The 22471-nt window shown below is 38.5% G+C and overlaps 1 protein-coding gene across 1 annotated transcript; it reads left to right on the forward strand.

Moving 5' to 3' along the window:
* Positions 1 to 10158: 10158 nt before the first annotated feature.
* On the forward strand, positions 10159 to 15180 carry LOC120853279 (olfactory receptor 4F3/4F16/4F29-like). Its single transcript, XM_040227018.1, has 2 exons — positions 10159 to 11062; positions 15179 to 15180. Coding segments are annotated over exons 1-2 (906 nt in total).
* Positions 15181 to 22471: the final 7291 nt, after the last annotated feature.

Raw genomic sequence — 22471 nt, forward strand, 5'->3', positions numbered from 1 at the left:
AGAAGAACTATACAAAAAAGATCTTCACGACCCAGATACTCACAATGGTGTGATCACTCACCGAGAGCTAGACATCCTGGAATGTGAAGTCAAGTGGGCTTTAAAAGAATCACTATGAACAAAGCTAGTGGAGGTGATGGAATTCCAATTGAGCTATTTCAAATCCTGAAAGATGATGCTGTGAAAGTTCTGCACTCAATATGCCAGCAAATTTGGAAAACTCAGCAGTGGTCACAGAATTGGGAAAGGTCAGTTTTCATTCCAATACCAAACAAAGCCAATGCCAAACAAAGCCAATGCCAAATACTGCTCAAACTACTGCACAATTGCACTTATCTCACATACTAGTAAAGTAATGCTCAAAATTCTCCAAGCCATGCTTCAGCATACGTGAACTGTGAACTTCCAGATGTTCAAACTGCTTTCAGAAAAGGCAGAGGAACCAGATATCAAATTGCCAACATCTGCTGGATCATGGAAAAAGCAAGAGAGTTCCAGAAAAACATCTATTTCTGCCTTATTGACTATGCCAAAGCCTTTGACTGTGTGGATCACAATAAACTGTGGAAAATTCTGAAAGAGATGGGAATACCAGACCACCTGACATGCCTCTTGAGAAACCTGTATGCAGGTCAGGAAGCAACAGTTAGAAATGGACATGGAACAACAGACTGGTTCCAAATAGGAAAAGGAGTGTGTCAAGGCTGTATATTGTCACCCTGCTTATTTAACTTCTATGCAGAGTACATCATGAGAAACGCTGGTCTGGAAGAAGCACAAGCTGGAATCAAGATTGCTGGGAGAAATATCAACAACCTCAGATATGCAGATGACACCACCCTTATGACAGAAAGTGAAGAGTAACTAAAAAGCCTCTTGATGAAAGTGAAAGAGGAGAGTGAAAAAGTTGGCTTAAAGCTCAACATTCAGAAAACTAAGAATGTGGCATCTGGTCCCATCAGTTCATGGGAAATAGATGGAGAAACAGTGGAAACAGTGTCAGACTTTATTTTTTTTTTGGCTCCAAAATCACTTCAGATGGTGATTGCGGCCATAAAATTAAAAGAGGCTTACTCTTTGGAAGGAAAATTATGACCAACCTAGATAGTATATTCAAAAGCAGAGATATTACTTTGGCAACAAAGGTCTGCTTAGTCAAGACTATGGTTTTTCCAGTGGTCATGTATGGATGTGAGAGTTGGACTGTGAAGAAAGCTGAGCGCCAAAGAATTGATGCTTTTGAATTGTGGTGTTGGAGAAGACTCTTGAGAGTCCCTTGGACTGCAGGGAGATCAAGCCAGTCCATCCTAAAGGAGACCAGTCCTGGGTGTTCTTTGGAAGGACTGGTGCTGAGGCTGAAACTCCAGTACTTTGGCCACCTCATGGGAAGAGTTGACTCATTGGAAAAGACCCTGATGCTGGGAGGGATTTGGGTCAGGAGGTGAAGGGGACGACAGAGGATGAGATGGCTGGATGGCATCATCAACTCAATGTACATGAGTTTGAGTAAACTCTGGGAGTTGGTGATGGACTGGGTTGTCTGGATTGCTGGTATTCATGGGCTTGCAAAGAGTCGTACACGACTGAGTGAATGAACTGAACTGAAATCATTTACAATGTAAATTTATGCTTCCTATTCCTGTGAACTTTGGTTTATTGCATTCAGATAGCTCTGTGCCCCAGGAAAGAATGCTTCTAAAGGGAACACAACTAAGACTGGCTTCTGACAACTTGCGGTGCCTTGTGTCATTGAGCCAGCAGATGGAAAAAAATTGCCTCTGATATTTGTGGAAACTATTGCAAGAGTAAAAATGGATGCTCATAAGCCATACGTTGAAATATTTGAAAGTTATAAATCAAGGTAACAAAATTTTGAGTACACTGTGTTCTGTCCTATATTAATAAACATATGTTATTTCCCTTCTTCTCTAGTGTCTTATTATGAGTCTTTAGGACATTTTTTCTGGTCAGGCTAAATAGGTCTCTAGAGGTAAAGTCCCATGATCCATGAACTCCTAAACTTCAGTCTTTGCAGTGTTACTTGGTCATTTTCCTTTAGACTTATTAATAAACTTCATTTCTATAATGGCAAGATTTTATGGCACTTAGAGAACACAAGAATATCTAACACTCTATGAGGAGGCTTCTTTTCTTTGTACAGGTAAAATGGAAGAATGAGAATAAACTTAACAATAAGGAAAGTAGCTCTATGTCAGATATGATTCTATTTTGAAACTACTGTGGAAATGAATCATGGCTTAAAATGCATAAGTATATCCTAAACCAGCATAGCTAGCATCCTGGGTAACAAATTGACTAGTAGTGGAGAATAATTGTGAAAAAGGGTATTAACACGTTGGAGAATGTAAACTGACTGTCACTTTTAACTAGAATTACACAGTGTTAGGGTAATGTGAAAGATATTAGGAAAAATCAAATGGTTTTTATAATGTTTGGGGTTTAGCACTCTATTTTCAGTGATACTGAAATGAATGATTCCCATTCTCTGCAATTTATTAAAAAGGTAAGAAAAGTCGGTGACACATGAAACTAAGAAAACAAGGGTAATGCTGTAATCTCCACTGGTTTTCCAAAAAAGGTAAATTATAAACTGGTTTTCTTCTCTGAAAAGGGCAGCAAATTTAGTTAACTTGTAAAATTTTCAAGGTGGAAAAGAGTTTTAGAGACATCTAAATAGATAAGACACTCAAAGTTCCAAATATGAATAAGTTGTTTTCAATAAAATGTCAACTTAAAATATGATGTGTAAAATTTAAAAACAAAACAAAAACTACCAGGAGATCAAATTGGTTCTCTTGCTCTCTTATGTGCTTTACAATTTTAAAATGTTTTTTTTTTTTTTAATTTTTTCCTCTAAATAGTAAGAATAGTAAAGATTTAGATGAGAAAGGAATACTAAGAGGAAACATAAAAGACTGAGTTTTAGAAACAGAAAACTAAGGGGTTACTCAGTCTTTTTAAATTCATGTATATAAAGGAGTAATTGAAAAAGACGCTGAAAATGATTTCTATACACACAGCTATAAAAAGTAAAAGAAACAGTCAAATTAGGAGGAACAGAATTTTACTTAGGTATGAAGAAAGATTTTTATGACAATTTAAAAGTTAAAATTCAGGACACTTCAGGACGGCCCTGGTGGTAGAGTGGATAAGACTCCACCTGCCAATGCAGGGGACACAGGTTTGATCCCTGGTCAAGGAAGATTCCACGTGCCACAGAGCAACAAAGTCCATGCAACACAACTACTGAGCTCATGTGCCATAACTACCGAAGCTGGTTCACCTAGAGCCCATGCTTTACAACAAGAGAAGCCACCACAATGAGAAGCCACGCACCACAACAGAGAGTAGCCCCCACTCACAGCTACTAGAGAAAGCACATGTGCAGCAAGGAAGACCCAGCACAAGCAAAATTAAATGAATGAATGATTTTTTAAATGCAAAACATTTCAGCTGAGGGACTTTCAAACCTCTCAATAATTTTAGATTGAGAAGGAAATGTATATGAATAGTGGTTTAGATTTTTCAAAACTATGAGATGTCTGTGGATACCATCTTTCAGCTTGATAATTCCATTATTTGGAACCCCCACCTACCAGCGTTTTCTTCATCTATAAAGAATTAAATGTCTGGCAATGTGTTTCTGGAAGATTGATCAATTCTCTATGAGTCAAGAAAAAATTAATACAGTAAAAGGTAAAGAACTGGACCTTTTCTTTTTTACCATGTAAATTTAATTGCTTAAATAATTATCATTTGATCATTTATGATTCAGTTGGCTTCAGATGGCTCTGTGCTCCAGGAAAGAATGCTTCCAAAGGGAACACCTAAGACTGGCCTCTGACAGCTTGAGGTGCCTCGTGTCACTGAGCCAGCAGATGGAAAAGAACTTGCTTCTGATATTTGTGGAAACTATTGTTAAGAGTAAAAATGGATGCACAACCAATCTATAAGAAAATGGTTTCAAAATCTAATCAACTGGGAGGTTGATTGTAGGTATTTGTTGACTCCTAGGTGACTGGACATCATACCCTAGTGTCTCCATCTAGAACCCTCTGACTATTGCTCAGGACATAAATAGAATTCTTACTGTGCCTCAGATGCATTTAAAACTTTGACATTTGAGTTTAACACATCAAACTATGAATTTCTATATTCTGACATTTGTTTGTATATTTCTCTCCCTTTTGGAATATATAGGGCAATTTCATTTTTCACTTCTTTCTTTTCTTCTAGTAGTCATTGTAGGGTTGTTAAAGAACAATCAGTGTTACCCCAGTAGTTTCCATATTTATAGCTCTTCCCTCTTTAGATGCACTTTTCCTCAAATTCCCAGTTGTTAAATTGTGGAAGATATTCAAGATGCAAAAGGAAAGTAAATTCATAACTTGATGTGTGTTACTAGTATAGGCATATGGAAAAAGTCTTCAAAGAGACTGAGTACTTACAAGATACCTGTAGACATGGTCCTAAAAGTTGCTATAATTAAAAAATTCTGCAGAATGGGCCCAGAAACGAATATAACTCATATCCCATAAGCTACCATTTACTTCATTTAAAGTGGACTTTGTCTTTCTTTGTCATTATACACATACTTTCCTTATCTCATTCTTTTTGACATGGGCTACTCATTTTTCCTTAATCCTCCTTCATTTTTATAATCTGTTTCTATTTTCTTCTGTCTCTTCAAAACTCCTATCAGTTTTTTAAACCCCTGCCATAGATACACAAAGCAGGCATATTTTTATGGTTTTCAATCATCTAATTATATTATCTTTTATCTTTGTTGAATTGTTATAAATATATAATCTGTATTCCTATTTCTATTTTAATTGGAATCTTATCTTCCTATTTGAAGCTGTCTTTATTACGTGTAAATCATAATTGCCAAATCACTGAAGGGGGCTTCACTGGTGGCTCAGACAGTAAAGAATCTGCCTGCAGGGCAGGAGACCTGGGTTCGATCCCTGGGTCAGGAAGATCTCCTGGAGGAGGAAATGGCAACCCACTCCAGTATTCTTGCCTGGGTAATTCCATGGATGAGGAGCCTGGGGGCTAAATCCATGGGGTCACAAAGAGTCAGGCACAACTGAACAACTAACACTTTCACACTTTTTTATCATTGAAGCCTTTAGCAAAATTTTGCCAAGACAATGTTTTTAGTGTTTCCTTCCTTCCCTTTTTTATTCTGAATGTTTGTTAGTAGTTGAGTTTATGAGAGTGTGAGCACAGTTCTAACCCTCAATGCATTTATATAAAAACTAAGCCTAGTGTAATGCAATAAATGGTGATTTAGATCATAAATAAAGAGTTATGAATGGGAACATAGATTAAGAAGGTATGAATCTGCTTAGACTGTGAAGAGTTGGTTAAAAAAGGGAGTCTAAACATTATAGCATGTGTTTAATTTCCGGTGTGAGCAGTGCATGGAGATGGTGGAAAGGGAGTTGGTGGACAAAAACCTGTATAATTAAAGACATGGAAGAATATACAATGTGTGGCATTTTCAGATAATAAGTAAGTGTTGCTGGATCATTGAGTGTAAGAAAAGAAGCAGGAAAGGAGATAGGAAATGAGGTTGAAAAGAACCAGACTCCAGAGGACTTTGAATGCTCTGTTAGAACTTTGTGGTTTACATGAAGGCAAAAAGGGACACACTAAATTTTTAACAATATGATTGGGTCTGTTGTGAGAATTGATGTATTTTTGTTGGAAGGGAAAGTACTTGAAAGAGAAGATAATTCTGATGAGATTTTTGTGATAGATGTAGCTAGAACTGATGAAAGTAGGGATAATGGATAAAAGTACCCAAACTGTATGATTGGGTATTTAATTTCAAGATTAATGGACACTTGTTATTTAACAAATTTGTTTTGAGAGTATATCATTGCAAATAAAAAATCACTCATCCTGTCAGATTCTTCTCTTTTCCTCCTCAGAGAAAATCACTATTCTGACATTGTTGGATAGCATTCTTGTTCAAACTTTCTATTGCATCCATATATATTTATATTCAATAATGTTTTGAAAAATATAATGTGATATTTATATTAGTATATAGTTTTATGTTTTTCATTCAATATAAAATATTTGAGTTTTTCATGATGATAAATATAAATCTGGTTTATTTACTTTCCAAATAATTCATTTCATTTCACTGTATTAACTTACAATTTACTTATATATAATCTTATTGTGGATATATATATATATATATATATATATATATGTATGTATGTATATAACTCCCTTTACCAGAGACATTAAAGAAGAGAACTTAATTAGATTTGATGACAAATATTGTCTCACCTTCCCAGTCCTGAAAGACATTCATTTTCTCCATTCTACAAATGGGAAAAGGGGTCAGATATGAAATGTATGTTACCAAAGTCACCAAGTATTAGGTGACAGAAGGTGAAATATACTTTTTCAGATATTAAATCCTATACTCATTTCATTATCCCATGCAGCTTCTTCTTAAAAATAATAGAAACAGTTGTTATAGAATATGATAAGAGCTAAATTAAGATGAACTCAAAGAATAATGAAATCATATAAATGACACCACCCTTATGACAGAAAGTGAAGAGGAGCTAAAAAGCCTCTTGATGAAAGTAAAAGAGGAGAGTGAAAAAGTTGGTTTAAAGCTCAACATTCAGAAAATGAAGATCATGGCATCCGGTCCCATCACTTCATGGGATAATAGATGGGGAAACAGTGGAAACAGAGTCAGACTTTATTTTTGGGGGCTCCAAAATCACTGCAGATGGTGACTGCAGCCATGAAATTAAAAGACGCTTACTCCTTGGAAGAAAAGTTATGACCAACCTAGATAGTATATTCAAAAGCAGAGACATTACTTTGCCGACTAAGGTCCGTCTAGTCAAGGCTATGGTTTTTCCAGTAGTCATGTATGGATATGAGAGTTGGACTGTGAAGAAGGCTGAGCAGTGAAGAATTGATGCTTTTGAACTGTGGTGTTGGAGAAGACTCTTGAGAGTCTCTTGGACTGCAAGGAGATCCAACCAGTCCATTCTGAAGGAGATGAGCCCTGGGATTTCTTTGGAAGGAATGATGCTAAAGCTGAAACTACAATACTTTGGCCACCTCATGCGAAGAGTTGACTCATTGGCGAAGACTTTGATGCTGGGAGGGATTGGGGGCAGGAGGAGAAGGGGACGACAGAGGATGAGATGGATGGATGGCATCACTGACTCGATGGACGCGAATCTGAGTGAACTCCGGGATTTGGTGATGGACAGGGAGGCCTGGCGTGCTGCGATTCATGGGGTCGCAAAGAGTCAGACATGACTGAGTGCCTGAACTGAACTGAACTGAACGCAAAGTCCCAAATGGAGTCTGTTGTCCCTGATTCCACATTGAGATTGATGATTAACTTCAATATACTTTGACTAGAATGAAGCACTCAAGCATTTTACTGAAGACCTGTTAATTCCTCTAGGTACTGTGGTGCTTATAAAGAAATATAGTGGTAGAATAGCCCTATAATTTATTGAGGGAGTTAAAAGGAAATGTTAGAAACAGAAAACTATTCAGGTTGGAGGAATTAAGAATGATTTCTTAAGGAGGTAGAAATCGAATACAGGCAACTTTATGGAGACTTTTGAGTGGTTAGGTGATAATGATCCTCTTATGGTGTCTGAGACCCCTTAGGAGATAGAGAGGTTGAGTAGAACAAATTAAGCTGGCATTTTCTATCATGAGTTCATCCAAAAAACCTTATGTTCCAAATAAGAGTGCTTTCCTGGACAAGTAGAGTAAGAACAAATGTTTTAGCAAGCTTCCAAGTTTCCCAGGACACTAAGGTACATTAATTAGTGATAGAAAGTTGTTGGAGGTAATTAATCATGAAGACCAAGGCAGCAGTTACCAGCTTGATAATAAATGACTGTCATCAGCTATAATAGGGGCTTATCTTTCCTCAACAGTTTCTACTATCACTCTGTCACATGTTTTTGTTGAAACTGTATCCTCAGAAAGTTAAGATTAAGGAAAAAATAAACAGAAAATAGGACTGATCTTGGAGTCAGTAGATTTGGGTTTTAGTATAAGTGCTAACACTAAGTAAACTTGTGGTTTGGATCAAGTTATTTTACATATTTAGGTATTTATTTCCTCATCTATAATGACTAAGGATTTTAATAAATAAAGGATATTGATTTTGTCAATAGTTCTGAAGGAGGAAACAGAGCAGGCTCTATCTTGAAATCAGAACTCCATCTTGGGCTGGACTGTGTATATGCCCAGTATCTATGGAAACGACATACCAACTGGAAAACCAGACCCCCCACCCACCCAGATGGAAGAACCCCAGGGCTCTCTGTCACTAAAAGAATACCCTAATTATCTGTGTAACAGAATAGAATCATACATTCTATTATGCTTATTGGGGTATAACCACAGGCCTATTGATAATTGTCCACTGTTAACTACCTAGGCTTAAGGCAAATGAATCATGGGTTAACTTTGATTGTCAGGGAATTTGGGGAGGTGGGTTTATGCACAGACAGGGTATATAAGGTTTTCACGAAAACTGCTCGGGGTCCTTGGCTAAGAGGAGACTCTGCCTTGGGCCCACCAGTGGATAAACTGGACTCCACTATCTGCATTGTCCTTCTGAGTGAGTTTGTTTCTTGGAACGCGTGGCTACAACAGTTCCTGAAGTTGATCTCATTGAGTTCACTAGTCTCTTTCACTAGATTGAAAACTTTAATTTTAATCCTATTCCCTATTTTCATTTTCCTTTATGCAAAATTTTCTTTTTCCTAAATTCCCCAACTCATAACTGTGTTCCTTCTTTCTTCACATAATCAGTCTCTAACCAGAGTAAATACATTTAATTTACCTTTTCAGCAAATCTATATTTGTGATTCTAAGTTTTTGGTTCATTGCAATGAAGAAGACAAATACGGTCCATAATTTCATGTAGCTTGCAGCCTAGTTGGGAAAGAGAAACAAATAATAAATTACATTTGTGGTGTTATTACTAATATATACAGTGTTCTTTGAGAGCAAAGGAATTAAACTTGTAGAAGATAGTTTACTTAATATAATTAATAGGATGTAAATGTTATATTCTTTATAATTATTTACTGAAATATATTTTGTGATATGAAAGTCTGATGGTCCCTGTGGGTCAATATTTTTTGTTTTATTATTCATTCACTCCACAGTGTTGAGTGCTATCAGGGCAGTTGAAATAAATAGAAGCATAACACTTACTGAATGCTTAATACTGCCATATGATTAATATACATTAATTATTTTACCAATTATGATTTCATAGATAAATAAACTAAGGCTCAAAGAGTTTAAGTAACTCACCCAAGATAAAGCTGTCAGTGGCTGAACATTATATGTGTATATATCTTTGTAACCTAAATCCAGAAATATTATTTTCTTTTCTAAGCTAGGATATATCTCTAAATAAGAATAAATAATTACAAAATAATGTGATAAGACCTTATATCAAGACTTGTGCAAACTGGATTTCAGTACGTTACACATTTCATAGCTTTAAAATTTCAAATCATGTTCTAAGTACAGTAAAGCAGTGTTTCTCAAATTACCTTTGTTGAAGGATTTTTCTTTAGTCCATAGTCTTTCATGGACTATTTCTTTGGGAAATAAAATCAGAAAAACATGACTGTCACTGTAACATCAGATTGCTAAAGAAGTTTCTAAATACTCATAAATTCTGTACCTCAACGAGCAAACTAGAAAGACAGTTTATGGACCTGCACCTCCCTGTATACACCTCTTACTTCAGTGGAACTAGGGTCATAACATGATATTTTTAAATGCAAAATCAAAAGTTTTGGGGTTGACTTCCTCTTACTCATGCTGACCATCTTGTATGTCATGACTAATATTAGGGCATTAACCCTGACAGGAAGCAGAAGGTATTAACTGCAGAGACAAGTTGGTGATAAGAACAACCTCACATAACAACTAATTTTTCTGTGTGATGACACTTATAGGCCATAAGTATACTAGGTCAGTTTTAATGCTAAAGTTGAAATAAGCTGTACAAGTTTGACCTTTTTTTCTTCAGTATTATCATAATTTACACTTGCTCCTTTTGTCCTCCTTCAGATAGCAATGCTAACAAAGTCCATGGATAGAGCAAATCAGTCTGTGGTATCAGAGTTTCTGTTCCTGGGACTCACCAACTCCTGGGAAATACAACTTCTCCTCTTTGTGTTCTCCTCCACATTTTATGTGGCAAGCATGATGGGAAACTCCCTCATTATACTCACTGTGACTTGTGACCCTCACTTACACTCTCCCATGTACTTTCTGTTGGCCAATCTCTCCTTCATTGACCTAGGAGTTTCTTCTGTCACTTCTCCCAAGATGATATATGACCTTTTCAGAAAGCATAAAGTCATCTCCTTTGGAGGCTGCATTGCCCAAATCTTCTTCATCCATGTCATCGGTGGTGTGGAGATGGTGCTGCTCATTGCCATGGCCTTTGACAGATATGTTGCCATATGTAAGCCTCTCCATTATCCGACCATCATGAGCCCAAGGATGTGCGTTTTTTTTATAGTGGCTGCCTGGATGATTGGCCTTACCCATTCAATGGCTCAACTAGCTTTTGTGGTAAAATTACCCTTCTGTGGCCCTAATGTGTTAGATACTTTTTACTGTGACCTTCCTCGGTTCATCAAACTTGCCTGTATAGACACATACCAACTAGAGTCCATGATCACAGCCAACAGTGGATTCATCTCTGTTGGCTCCTTCTTCATTTTGATCATTTCCTACATTATCATCATTCTCACTGTTCAGAAACAGTCTTCAGGTGGTTCATCCAAGGCTCTGTCCACACTTTCAGCTCACATCACTGTAGTAGTCTTATTCTTTGGTCCTTTGATATTTGTCTACACGTGGCCATCTCCCTCTATACCCCTGGATAAGTTTCTGGCCATCTTTGATGCAGTTCTCACTCCTTTCCTGAATCCTGTTATTTACACATTCAGGAATCAAGAAATGAAGGTGGCAATGAGGAGGGTATGCAAACAGCTAGTGAGTTATAGAAAGATCTCTTTAGTGATGCTTGTATTGTGAAGAGCCTTTGTTGATTACTGATGTTAATTATTGGTGGCCAAACTCAAGAGAAAGTCTTTTTTTCATCTTACTTTGATTTTCTAAGCACACCGATGTAGAATCTATTTTGTCTTTCACTTAGAAGGGAGGGACATTTACTTCTGAAAAGAGAAAAGAAATTACATATGAAGTATTTTCAAAGTTTACAGTAATCTTGAGCCTCAGTTCCTAAGAAATAATATTTATATGGAGTAATTTTTACACATACAAAACATGGAATCCTTCTTTAAGGCCTTTGAACAGGAGAATCTGTCTTTTGTAACAGAAGCATGTCTCACAGAGATATTTAGATAGCATTACCAACTCAATGAACATGAATTTGAGCAAATTCTGGAAGACAGTGGAGGGCAGAGGAGCCTGGTACAGTCTATGAAGTGGCAAAGAGTCAGACACAACTTAGTGATTGAACCACATGTCTCACAGATAGGAATTCCTATCAGCACCTAATGGGAGACTCACTAAGTGAGAACTGAACTGAGTCTTCATATTGGATGCTGCAGCTTGCCCACATTTGCCCCCTCCTTTGGCTCTCTACCAGGGTTGTGCAAAGAGGGCAGAATCTTCAAGAGCAAGCACACAGAATCTTTGAGAACATGCATGTATGAGGTCGCACATCTCCAGTAGAAGCCATGGGAGTTGTTCTTGGAAGAAAAAGAGCTGGGAAACACCACAGTTTTTCTCTATAATTAGCATTTGGCTACTCAACCCCATTAGATTGTCATTTCCCTTTTCTTTCTAATTCTTTCTTTTCATTTTTCCTTCAGTCACTTATGGTCTTTGGGCTAGGAAAACCTTTTTCTTCTTTCCCTCTCCTTTCTTAGACTTCCCTCTCTTTCTTCCTATCCCATTATTCTCCTCCTTTTCCTACTTTTCTGCATTGCCTGCTCTGTTCCCTTTTAACTTCCCTTACTTCTACCCTTTCCAATTACTCTATTGTATTATTATGAGTTGCCTACTCAACAGTTTCACACCTTCAAGAACTCTTTGGTCACAGAAGTTCAGCTGTGGTGTTTGAGTAAGGGGGAAATAGCTAAATGGCAAGAGTAGGGCCTTCCCACGTGGCTTAGTGGTAAAGACTCTTCCTGCAATGCAGGAGATCCAGGTTCAATCCCTCTTGGGTGGGGAAGAGCTCACAGAGGAGGAAATGGCAGCCCACTCTAATATTCTTACCTGGAAAATCCCGTGGACAGAGGAGCTTGGCAGGTTACAGTCCATAGGGTTGCAAAGGGTCAGACGTAACTGAAGCGACTTAGCATAGATGCACAATAAATAATATTGTATTTATTATAGTATATACATGCCATCTTCGTAAGAAACTGAAATAAAGTTTTACATAACAATATGTACTTAGGGGGAGAATTTGCTTTCTTCTCTTCAATTAAAAGCCTTTTTTTTAAAGTAAGAGACTTTGTGAACTAGGCTCTGTGCTAGGAAAATTACACAGAAGATGGCTAATAACATTCACTGCTTCTAGTTAAAAAAAAAAATAACTTCTCAAGATAAATTTATGTCATTCTAACAGAGAAAACTAACCCATAGTTTTCCTTTAATGTGATATTTTAGTAAAACATTCCTAAATTTAAAGAAGCCTAAAAACCTGAGTTGTGTAAACTTTGCCAAAATTATTTAAACACATTCATTGCATTGTTTCAGACTGATTATTCAAAATTATGTATATATATATTTATATATATAAAATCTATCATATACAATCATTTTAGTAAATCAGCAAACTCATGAGAAAAACCCTCAACAGCCTACACACATTCTATTCACACCTTCTTACACATGGTAACTGTTAAAGTAGCAAAAATGAACGTGCTCAGTAATTTGATAAAACGATATAGTATATCAAGACATACATAAAAGTCACACATGCGAAGACACACACACACACCCTGACCAGTGTTTCAATATTCAATCTTACTTAAAAATCACCCAAAGAATATCCATTAAATACTGTGTTTATTACTAAACCAAGGTCTTAAAATTGCTAAGGATATTAAATGTCAAGTTTAATTGGATACACCACAGAACTCTTAGAAGCATTGCTGAAATTGGTTAATCATTTAGTTTTGTATTTTTTTTAATTTTAAATTCTTACTTTACAGTCTATACTGATAAGGTCAAGGACAAGACCTATAGCTGCTTTATAAAAAATATTATCAAATCAGTCTGAATTGTCCAAGAATATATTTTGATTGTGTGAATCTGGATAGTATAAAAATGCTGTTGAGCTAGTGATTTCTTATGATAATTTTTTTCTAAAAAGGCTAACAAATTTAATGCAGTAATTTCAGTTCAGTTCAGCCACTGAGTCATGTCTGACTCTTTGCAACCCCTTGGGCTGTAGCACACCAGGCTTCCGTGTCCATCACCAACTCCCAGAAACTGTGCAAACTCATGTCCATCAGGTAGGTGATGTCATCCAACCATTTCATCCTCTATCATCCCCTCTCCTCCTGCCTTCAATTTTTCCCAGCATCCAGGTTTTTTCCAGTGAGTCAGTACTTCACATCAGGTGACCAAAGTATTGGAGCTTCAGCTTCAGCATCAGTCCTTCCAATGAATATCTAGGACTGATTTCACTTAGGATTGATTGGTTTGATCTCTTTGTAGTCAAAGGGACTCTCAAAAGTCTTCTCCAGCACAACAGATCAAAAGCATCAATTCTTCAGTGCTCACCTTTCTTTATGGTCCAACTCTCACATCCATACGTGACTGCAGGAAAGCGGCAGTGGCCACTCAGTGATCAATGTAACACACTGAAAACTATCTTTCAGATGAAGGCTTGCCCGTGTAACTGTAGCCCAGGCAGCATAGATAAGGCTTATAAAGGAGCAGTGTAGAGGGCAGGGAACCAGGAATTTCACTGGAAGCACATGAGAAAACTATTGTATTGCAGGTCAGTGACTGTTGTGGCTAATACCTCAGGCCTTATAGAACTGGATGGTGGGCAAAATTCTTCAGTTTACATGAGGCTTCTATTCCAGCTGCTGCTGAAGGTTTATTTCTCTTATTTGAGCATCTCATGAGGTTGATTAGCTGTTCTTCAACAGCAGGAAGAACAGATTCTCAGAATTTAGTTTAGAGGCAAGGGATAAAAATTGATGTCAAGGAGGTTCAAGTAAGGAGGTTGCCAGTATTCTTCAAGAGACTATTCACCAGAGAAAATCAAGATGACGGAGTAGGAGGACATGCAGTGATCGTCTCCTGCGAGGACGCCAAAATTACAACTCGCTGCTGAAGAACCATCAACAGGTGAATGTTGGATCCCACCAAAAAAGATACCCTACATCCAAGGGCAAAGGAGAAACTCCAGCAAGTTGGTAGGAGAAGTGAAATTACATTTAGAATTAAACCTCATATCCCCCAGAGACGCTCAGAAGGCTCACACAAAACCTTGTGCACGCCAGGAGACCCCACAGAGACGGAGCCAGACCTGCCTTTGAGTGCCTGAGTGTCTCCTGTGGAGGTGCAGGTCAGCAGTGGCCTGCCCCAGGGGCAGGAGCTCTGGATGCAGCAGGCCTGGGTGTGGCTTAAGCCCCTTGGAAGAGGTCACCGTTAACCCCACCAAGCGGCAAGAATACACAGAAGAACTATGCAAAATAGATCTTCACCACCCAGATAATAACGGCGGTGTGCTTACTCACCTAGAGCCACACACCCTGAAATGCGAAGTCAAGTGGGCCTTAAGAAGCATCACTATGAACAAAGCTAGTGGAGGTGATGGAATCCCAGTTGAGGTATTCCAAATCCTAAAAGACAATGCCGTGAAACTACTGCACTCAATATGAGAGCAAATTTGGAAAACTCAGCAGTGGCCACAGGACTGGAAAAGGTCAGTTTTCATCCCAATCCCAAAGAAAGGCAGTGCCAAAGAATGCTCAAACTATCACACAATTGCATTCATCTCACATGCTAGTAAAGAAATGCTCAAAATTCTCCAAGCCAGGCTTCAACAGTATGTGAACCATGAACTTCCAGTTGTTCAAGCTGGATTTAGAAAAGGCAGAGGAAACAGAGATCAAATTGCTAACATTCATTGGATCATTGAAAAAGCAAGATAGTTCCAGAAAAACATCTACTGCTGCTTCATTGACTACGCTAAAGCCTTTGACTGTGTGGATCACAACAAACCTTGGAAAATTCTGAAAGAGATGGGAATACCAGACCACCTGACCTGCCTCTTGAGAAATCTGTATGCGGGTCAGGAAGCAACAGTTAGAATCGGACATGGAACAACAGACTGGTTCCAAATAGGAAAAGGAGTACGTCAAGGCTGTATATTGTCACCCTGCTCATTTAACTTCTATGCAGAGTACATTATGAGAAACATTGGGCTGGATGATGCACAAGCTAGAATCAAGATTGCCGGAGGAATATCAATAACCTCAGATATGTAGATGACACTACCCTTATGGCAGAAAGCAAAGAACTAAAGAGCCTATTGAAAGTGAAGGAAGAGAGTAAAAAAGCCCTGTAATTTCCTTATTGTACATAAGTGTTTACTCTAATCTCCTCATTGTACCTCACTGCCTTTGTAATGACCTTATTTCCAAATAACCTCACATTCTCAAGTACTGCAGAGAAGGCAATGGCAACCCACTCCAGTACTCTTGCCTGGAAAATCCCATGGACAGAGGAGCCTGTTGGGCTATAGTCCATGGGGTCGCGAAGAGTCAGACACAACTGAGCGAGTTCACTTTCACTTTTCACTTTCATGCGTTGGAAAATGAAATGGCAACCCACTCCAGTATTCTTGCCTGGAGAATCCCAGGGACAGAGGAGCCTGGTGGGCTGCCGTCTATGGGGTCTCACAGAGTCGGAAACGACTGACACGACTGACATGACTTAGCAGCAGCAGCAGCTAAAGTACTGGGGATTGAACTTCAGCAAATGAATTTTGAGGGAAGACAGTCCAATCCATGACAGATCCTCACCATCTCAGTTCAGTTCAGTTCAGTCACTCAGTCGTGTCCGACTCTTTGTGACCCCATGAATTGCAGCACGCCAGGCCTCCCTGTCCATCACCATCTCCCGGAGTTCACTCAAACTCATGTCCATCGAGTCGGTGATGCCATCCAGCCATCTCATCTTCTATCGTCCTCTTCTCCTCCTGCCCCCAATCCCTCCCAGCATCAGGGTCTTTTACAATGAGTCAACTCTTCGCATGAGGTAGCCAAAGTATTGGAGTTTCAGCTTCAGCATCAGTCTTTCCATTGAACACCCAGGACTGATCTCCTTTAGGATGGACTGGTTGGATCTCCTTGCAGTCCAAGGGACTCTCAAGAGTCTTCTCCAACAACACAGTTCAAAAGCATCAGTTCTTCAGCACTCAGCTTTCTTCATAGTCCAACCCTCACATCCATACACGACCACTGGAAAAACCATAGCTTTGACTAGACGGACCTTTGTTGGCAAAGTAATATCTCTGCTTTTCAACCATCTTAGTAGAGATTGCCAAATGTCCAGATTATGAAATGAAATTCACAATCTATGTTACCACCAGTGTGGAATAATCTATCAGCCCTGTATAAACCAGGACTGGAACCAAACTTGACCAAGACCAGAAACAAACAAATCAATGGCAAAAAAACTACCAAAGCAGAAAACAAAACAGAGATCAGTGTCTGTGAAGGTAAACTTTCACTCTGCTTCAGATCCACCCTGGAAACTAGGAAGAGATGTGTCTGGGCTTAAATGTCCCTATAAGGGTATTGTTTTGGAAATAAAATATATTGAATTCAGAAGATGTGTCCACTTGGATATCTTGATGAGCCTCCAAAATGATCAAATCATCATTTTCAAGAAGTTTAAAACATGATTCATATAAATTATTTATTTAGCTCACTAATGAGAGAACAACAAAATTGAAAGCTGATTGCAATCAAGTGTTTTTTATTTGTATTGAAGTATTGTTGATTTATAATGTTGCATTAGTTTCTGCTGTACAGCAAGTGGATCAATTATACATATATATATATATTTCCACTCTTTTTTAGATTGTTTTCCCATATAAGCCATTACAGAGTTTTCTGTGCTGTACAGTAGATCCTTATTATTATCTATTTTATTTGATATATAGTATTTATTTTATATATAGTAGTGTATATATGTCAGTCCCAATCTCCCAACTTGTCCTTCCTCTCTTTCCCCATTGGTAACCATGAGTTTGTTTTCTATATCTGTAATTCTATTTCTGTTTTGTAGATAAGTTCACTTGTATCCTTTTTTAGATCCCATATGTAAGAGATATATGATATCTGCCTTTAAGTTCCTAAGAGTGAATGAATCCTGCCTGTAAATGGCCTTCATAAGTCTTGATTTCACTAATTCTATGATTCTGACCTGTGCCATAATTGGGCTGAAACATGGTTACAACTTTAGAAATTTATTTTTCTCTTGCCAGTGATTTAATTGTTTTCTTTATGAAACATGCAATAGGCCCATAGAACATACTAGCACTTCAATGTACCCAAGTTTGCATACTGGTTCCATACATTAGTTATTTAGCAAATTTCTTGTTTTTCTTCTTCTAGTTTTATTCTTTATTTATTCCAGATATAATTTACATAAAGCACAGTATAAGTTTAAGGTGTATAGCACAAAGATTTGATCTACATATATGGTGAAACAATTGTCACAATAAGTTTAGTGAATATCCATCATCTCATATAAATACAAAATTGAAGCAGTAGAAGGACAATTTTTCCTTATGATCAGAATTGTAAGGATTTGCTCTCTTAATAATTTTCACATATAACACAGAAAAGTGTTAATTATATTTATCATGTACTTTATGATCTATAGTACTTATTGATCCTATAAGGGGAAGTTTGTACCTTTTGACTGCCTTCATCAATTTTCTCCTCCTCTTACTCCTCACCTCTGGTAACCACAAATCTGATCTATTTTTCTATGAGTTTTTTTTTTTTTTGAAATAAAATTGACTTACAACACAATATCAGATCATATGAGAAACAATGGTTAGATATTTCTTTAATTCACTGCAATTAGTTATGCTATGTCACTATAAAAAGATACTACATAGTTATTGATTATATTCACCCCACAGTGTATTTCATATCTGTGACATTTATTTTCCAATTGGAAGTTTGTACCTCTTAATCTCCCTCACCTGAACTAAATATAGAGCTACCATATGCCATTCTTAGGCACATGTATCTTTTCAAATTGTGGTTTTCTCTGAATATATGCCCAATTCGAAAGATACATGCATCACAGTGTTCATTACAGCACTATTTATAATAGCCAAGACATGGAAGCAACCTAAAGGACCATCAGCAGAAGAATCAATAATGCACATGTGGTATATATAATGCAGTGGAATATGATTCAGTCATAAAAAGCCCAAATAATGCCATTTAAATTTATTTTTGTGCCTAATGTGAGGGAGTAGTCCAGTCCGATTCTTTGCATATAATTGTCCTGCTTTCCAGGGCTTCCCAGGTGGCACTAAGGAAGATTCCTTGGAGAAGGGAATGGCTACCTACTCCAGTATTCTTGACTGGAAAATTTCATGGATAGAGGAATCTTGTGGCTACAGTACATAGCGTCACAATGAGTCGGACACAACTGAACGACTAACACTTTTTCTCTTTATAGTTGAATTACAATGTTGTGATAGTTTCAGGTGTACAGCAAAGTAATTCAATTATATGTAAACATGTATATATTCTTTTTCAAATTATTTTCCCGTTTAGGTTGTTACAGACTAAGTAGAGTACCCTGTGCTATACAATAGGTCCTTGTTGGTTATCCATTTTAAGTATAGCAGTGTGTGCATGTCAATCCCAAACTCCCTAACTATCCCTTCTAGCTGTGAAAAGTGAAAGTGTTAGTCATTTAGTCGTGTGCAACTCTTTGCTACCTTATGGACTGTAGCTCATCAGGCTCTTCTGTCCATGGAATTCTCCAGCCAAGAATACTGGAGTGGGTTGCTGTTTCCTTCACCAGGGGATCTTTCTGACCCAGGGATCAAACCTGGGTCTCCTGCATTGCAAGCATTTACCATTTGAGCTGCCAGGCTGGAGAGCCTTATTTTGACTTAAATCATCTTATTTTATTTCTCAACTTTATATCCTTGTATTAACAGTTTTTTTGTGTGTATTATCTTGTATTTTTCAAATTTGCTGAGCTCTAACAATTCTTGTAGCTACCCAAGTCTGAGGTCATGGGAGGCGGCCGGGAGGAGCTATGCCATGTCCAAGGAGCAGTGGCTGCACAGGCGCAGGACGGCCTTGAGGAGCTATTCCACGTTCAAGGTCAGGAGGGGCGGTGGTGAGGAGATACCCCTTGTCCAAGGTAAGGAGCAGTGGCTGTGCTTTGCTGGAGCAGCCGTGAAGAGATACCCCACATCCAAGTTAAGAGAAACCCAAGTAAGATGGCAGGTGTTGCAAGAGGGCATCAGAGGGCAGACACACTGAAACCATACTCACAGAAAACTAGCCAATCTAATCACACTAGGACCACACCCTTGTCTAACTCAGTGAAACTAAGCCATGCCCATGAGGCCGCCGAAGATGGGTGGGTCATGGTGGAGAGGTCTGACAGAATGTGGTCCACTGGAGAAGGGAATGGCAAACCACTTCAGTATTCTTGCCTTGAGAACCCCATGAACAGTATGAAAAGGCAAAATGATAGGATATTGAAAGAGGAACTCCCCAGGTCAGTAGGTGCCCAATATGCTACAGGAGATCAGTGGAGAAATAACTCCAGAAAGAATGAAGGGATGGAGCCAAAGCAAAAACAATACCCATTTGTGGACATGACTGGTGATAGAAGCAAGGTCCGATGCTATAAAGAGCAATATTGCATACGAACCTGGAATGTTAGATCCATGAATCAAGACAAATTGGAAGTGGTCAAACAGGAGATAGCAAGAGTGAACATCGACATTCTAGGAATCAGCGAACTAAAATGGACTGGAATGGGTGAATTTAACTCAGATGACCATTATGTCTATTACTGCGGGCAGGAATCCCTTAGAAGAAATAGAGTAGCCATCATGGTCAACCAAAGAATCTTAAATGCAGTTCTTGGATGCAGTCTCAAAAACAGAATGATCTCTGTTCATTTCCAAGGCAAACCATTCACTATCATGGTGATCCAAGCCTATGCCCCAACCAGTAATGCTGAAGAAGCTGAAGTTGAACAGTTCTATGAAAATCTATAATACCTTTTAGAACTAACACCCAAAGAAGATGTCCTTTTCATTATAGGGGACTGGAATGCAAAAGTAGGAAGTCAAGAAACACCTGGAGTAACAGGCAAATTTGGCTTTGGAGTACGGAATGAAGCAAGGCAAAGACTAACAGAGTTTTGCCAAGAGAACACACTGGTCATAGCAAACATGCTCTTCCAACAACACAAGAGAAGACTCTACACATGGACATCACCAGATGGTCAACACCGAAATCAGATTGATTATATTTTTTGCAGCCCAAGATGGAGAAGCTCTATACAGTCAGCAAAAACAAGACTGGGAGCTGACTGTGGCTCAGATCATGAACTCCTTATTGCTAAATTCAGACTTAAATTGAAGAAAGTAAGGAAAAGCACTAGACCATTCAGGTATGACCTAAATCAAATCCCTTATGGTTATAAAGTGGAAGTGAGAAGTAGATTTAAGGGACTAGCTCTGATAGATAGAATGCCTGATGAACTACGGACAGAGGTTCATAACACTGTAAATGATTTGGTCCTTTGTAAAAGTGACTTTTTATACCGTGAGTTCATATATGCTGCCTTTAGGATAGAAGGCAAGATATATTGTTCACTGGCTTAAGTTATGTTGTGCACCAAATAGGAAGCATCCTAAATTTGAAAGTTGTTCACTCCATTCTACCACTCCATCAATGAGATGCTTCTGGTAAGTGTAGTAAATTCCATACGTGTAAGCTTATTATCACACTTCATTTCCTATAAAATTATGTCCAGAGCCAAAGTTGCATGGGACACCATAGGAACAGCTAAGGCAGAAAGGTATTCTGTAAGTCCACAAATGGTAGTGCTATCAGCAGCACCACATTTGGGAAAGAAAAATCAGCACAGTGTGGAGACAAATCTCTAATACTTGCAGGAAAGGTAGACAGTGAGTCTATGGAGAGTATGATGAGGTGTGGCACCATACAGGGAAGCTTTACATCTGCATGGGAAGCTTTGGCACTCAACAATAAAGATAGATTACCCATAGTGAGGGGGAAATTCATGTTGCTTCATCTATGCAGAGATTTCAACTATGCTTCTATCAGCACTGTTTAGTACCAATTAACCAGTCCATTCTGAAGGAGATCAGCCCTGGGATTTCTTTGGAGAGAATGATGCTAAAGCTGAAACTCCAGTACTTTGGCCACCTCATAGGAAGAGTGGACTCATTGGAAAAGACTCTGATGCTGGGAGGGATTGGGGGCAGGAGGAGAACGGGATGACAGAGGATGAGATGGCTGGATGGCATCACTGACTCGATGGAAGTGAGTCTGAGTGAACTCCAGGAGTTGGTGATGGACAGGGAAGCCTGGCGTGCTGAGACTCATGGGGTCACAAAGAGTCGGACGTGACTGAGCGACTGAATTGAACTGAACTGAATAATGAATAGTATGTGATACCAGTGAAACAATACTAGGATAGCTGGGAAAAGAGGTTGTTTTACATCACAGAAGGAAGTCTTCTTGTTCCTGTATAGTGAATAATCTCTAATAGTCTTTTACACGGGCAGTCTCTGTGTCCTTTCTGAGAAGTCCACCCATATATACTTCTCCTCAGACTCCACCATAAAAAATTTATACTCGTGTTCTTTCTTAGGTCTTAAAGAAACAAATCAATCATTATCCTCACAAATTAGTATGATCTGTACAATAGGCCATCTTCCCTTCCAAGAGAAGTGTACAACTAAAGGTTATTCCCTGACTGGAAGAAAGGCAAGATGGCAGCATAGGAAGATGCTGAGCTCATCTCCTTCCATGGACACAACAAATCTAAAGCTATATACAGAGCAACTTTTCCTGAAGAAGACCTGAGGGGAGATTTGACAGCTCCTGCATAGAGATGAGGAAAGATGGAGACACAATATCCACGTGAATCCAACCTTATCCTCATTGTGATGTGATACGGAGGGTCATAACTGAGGGACTTAAGTGCAGACTCTCCCACCCTGCAGACGGTGACAAAACACCAACTTAAAGCCCATCTAGGCAATATAGGAAGAAAATTCACAGTTACTCAAGTAGCAGTGACAATAAGCCATGAACTGCTAGAGCCTCTTTGGGGTCAGAGACATCAGCAAGCATCATGG

Source organism: Oryx dammah, unplaced genomic scaffold (genome assembly GCF_014754425.2).
Source record: "Oryx dammah isolate SB20612 unplaced genomic scaffold, SCBI_Odam_1.1 HiC_scaffold_26, whole genome shotgun sequence".
Lineage (NCBI taxonomy): Eukaryota > Metazoa > Chordata > Mammalia > Artiodactyla > Bovidae > Oryx > Oryx dammah.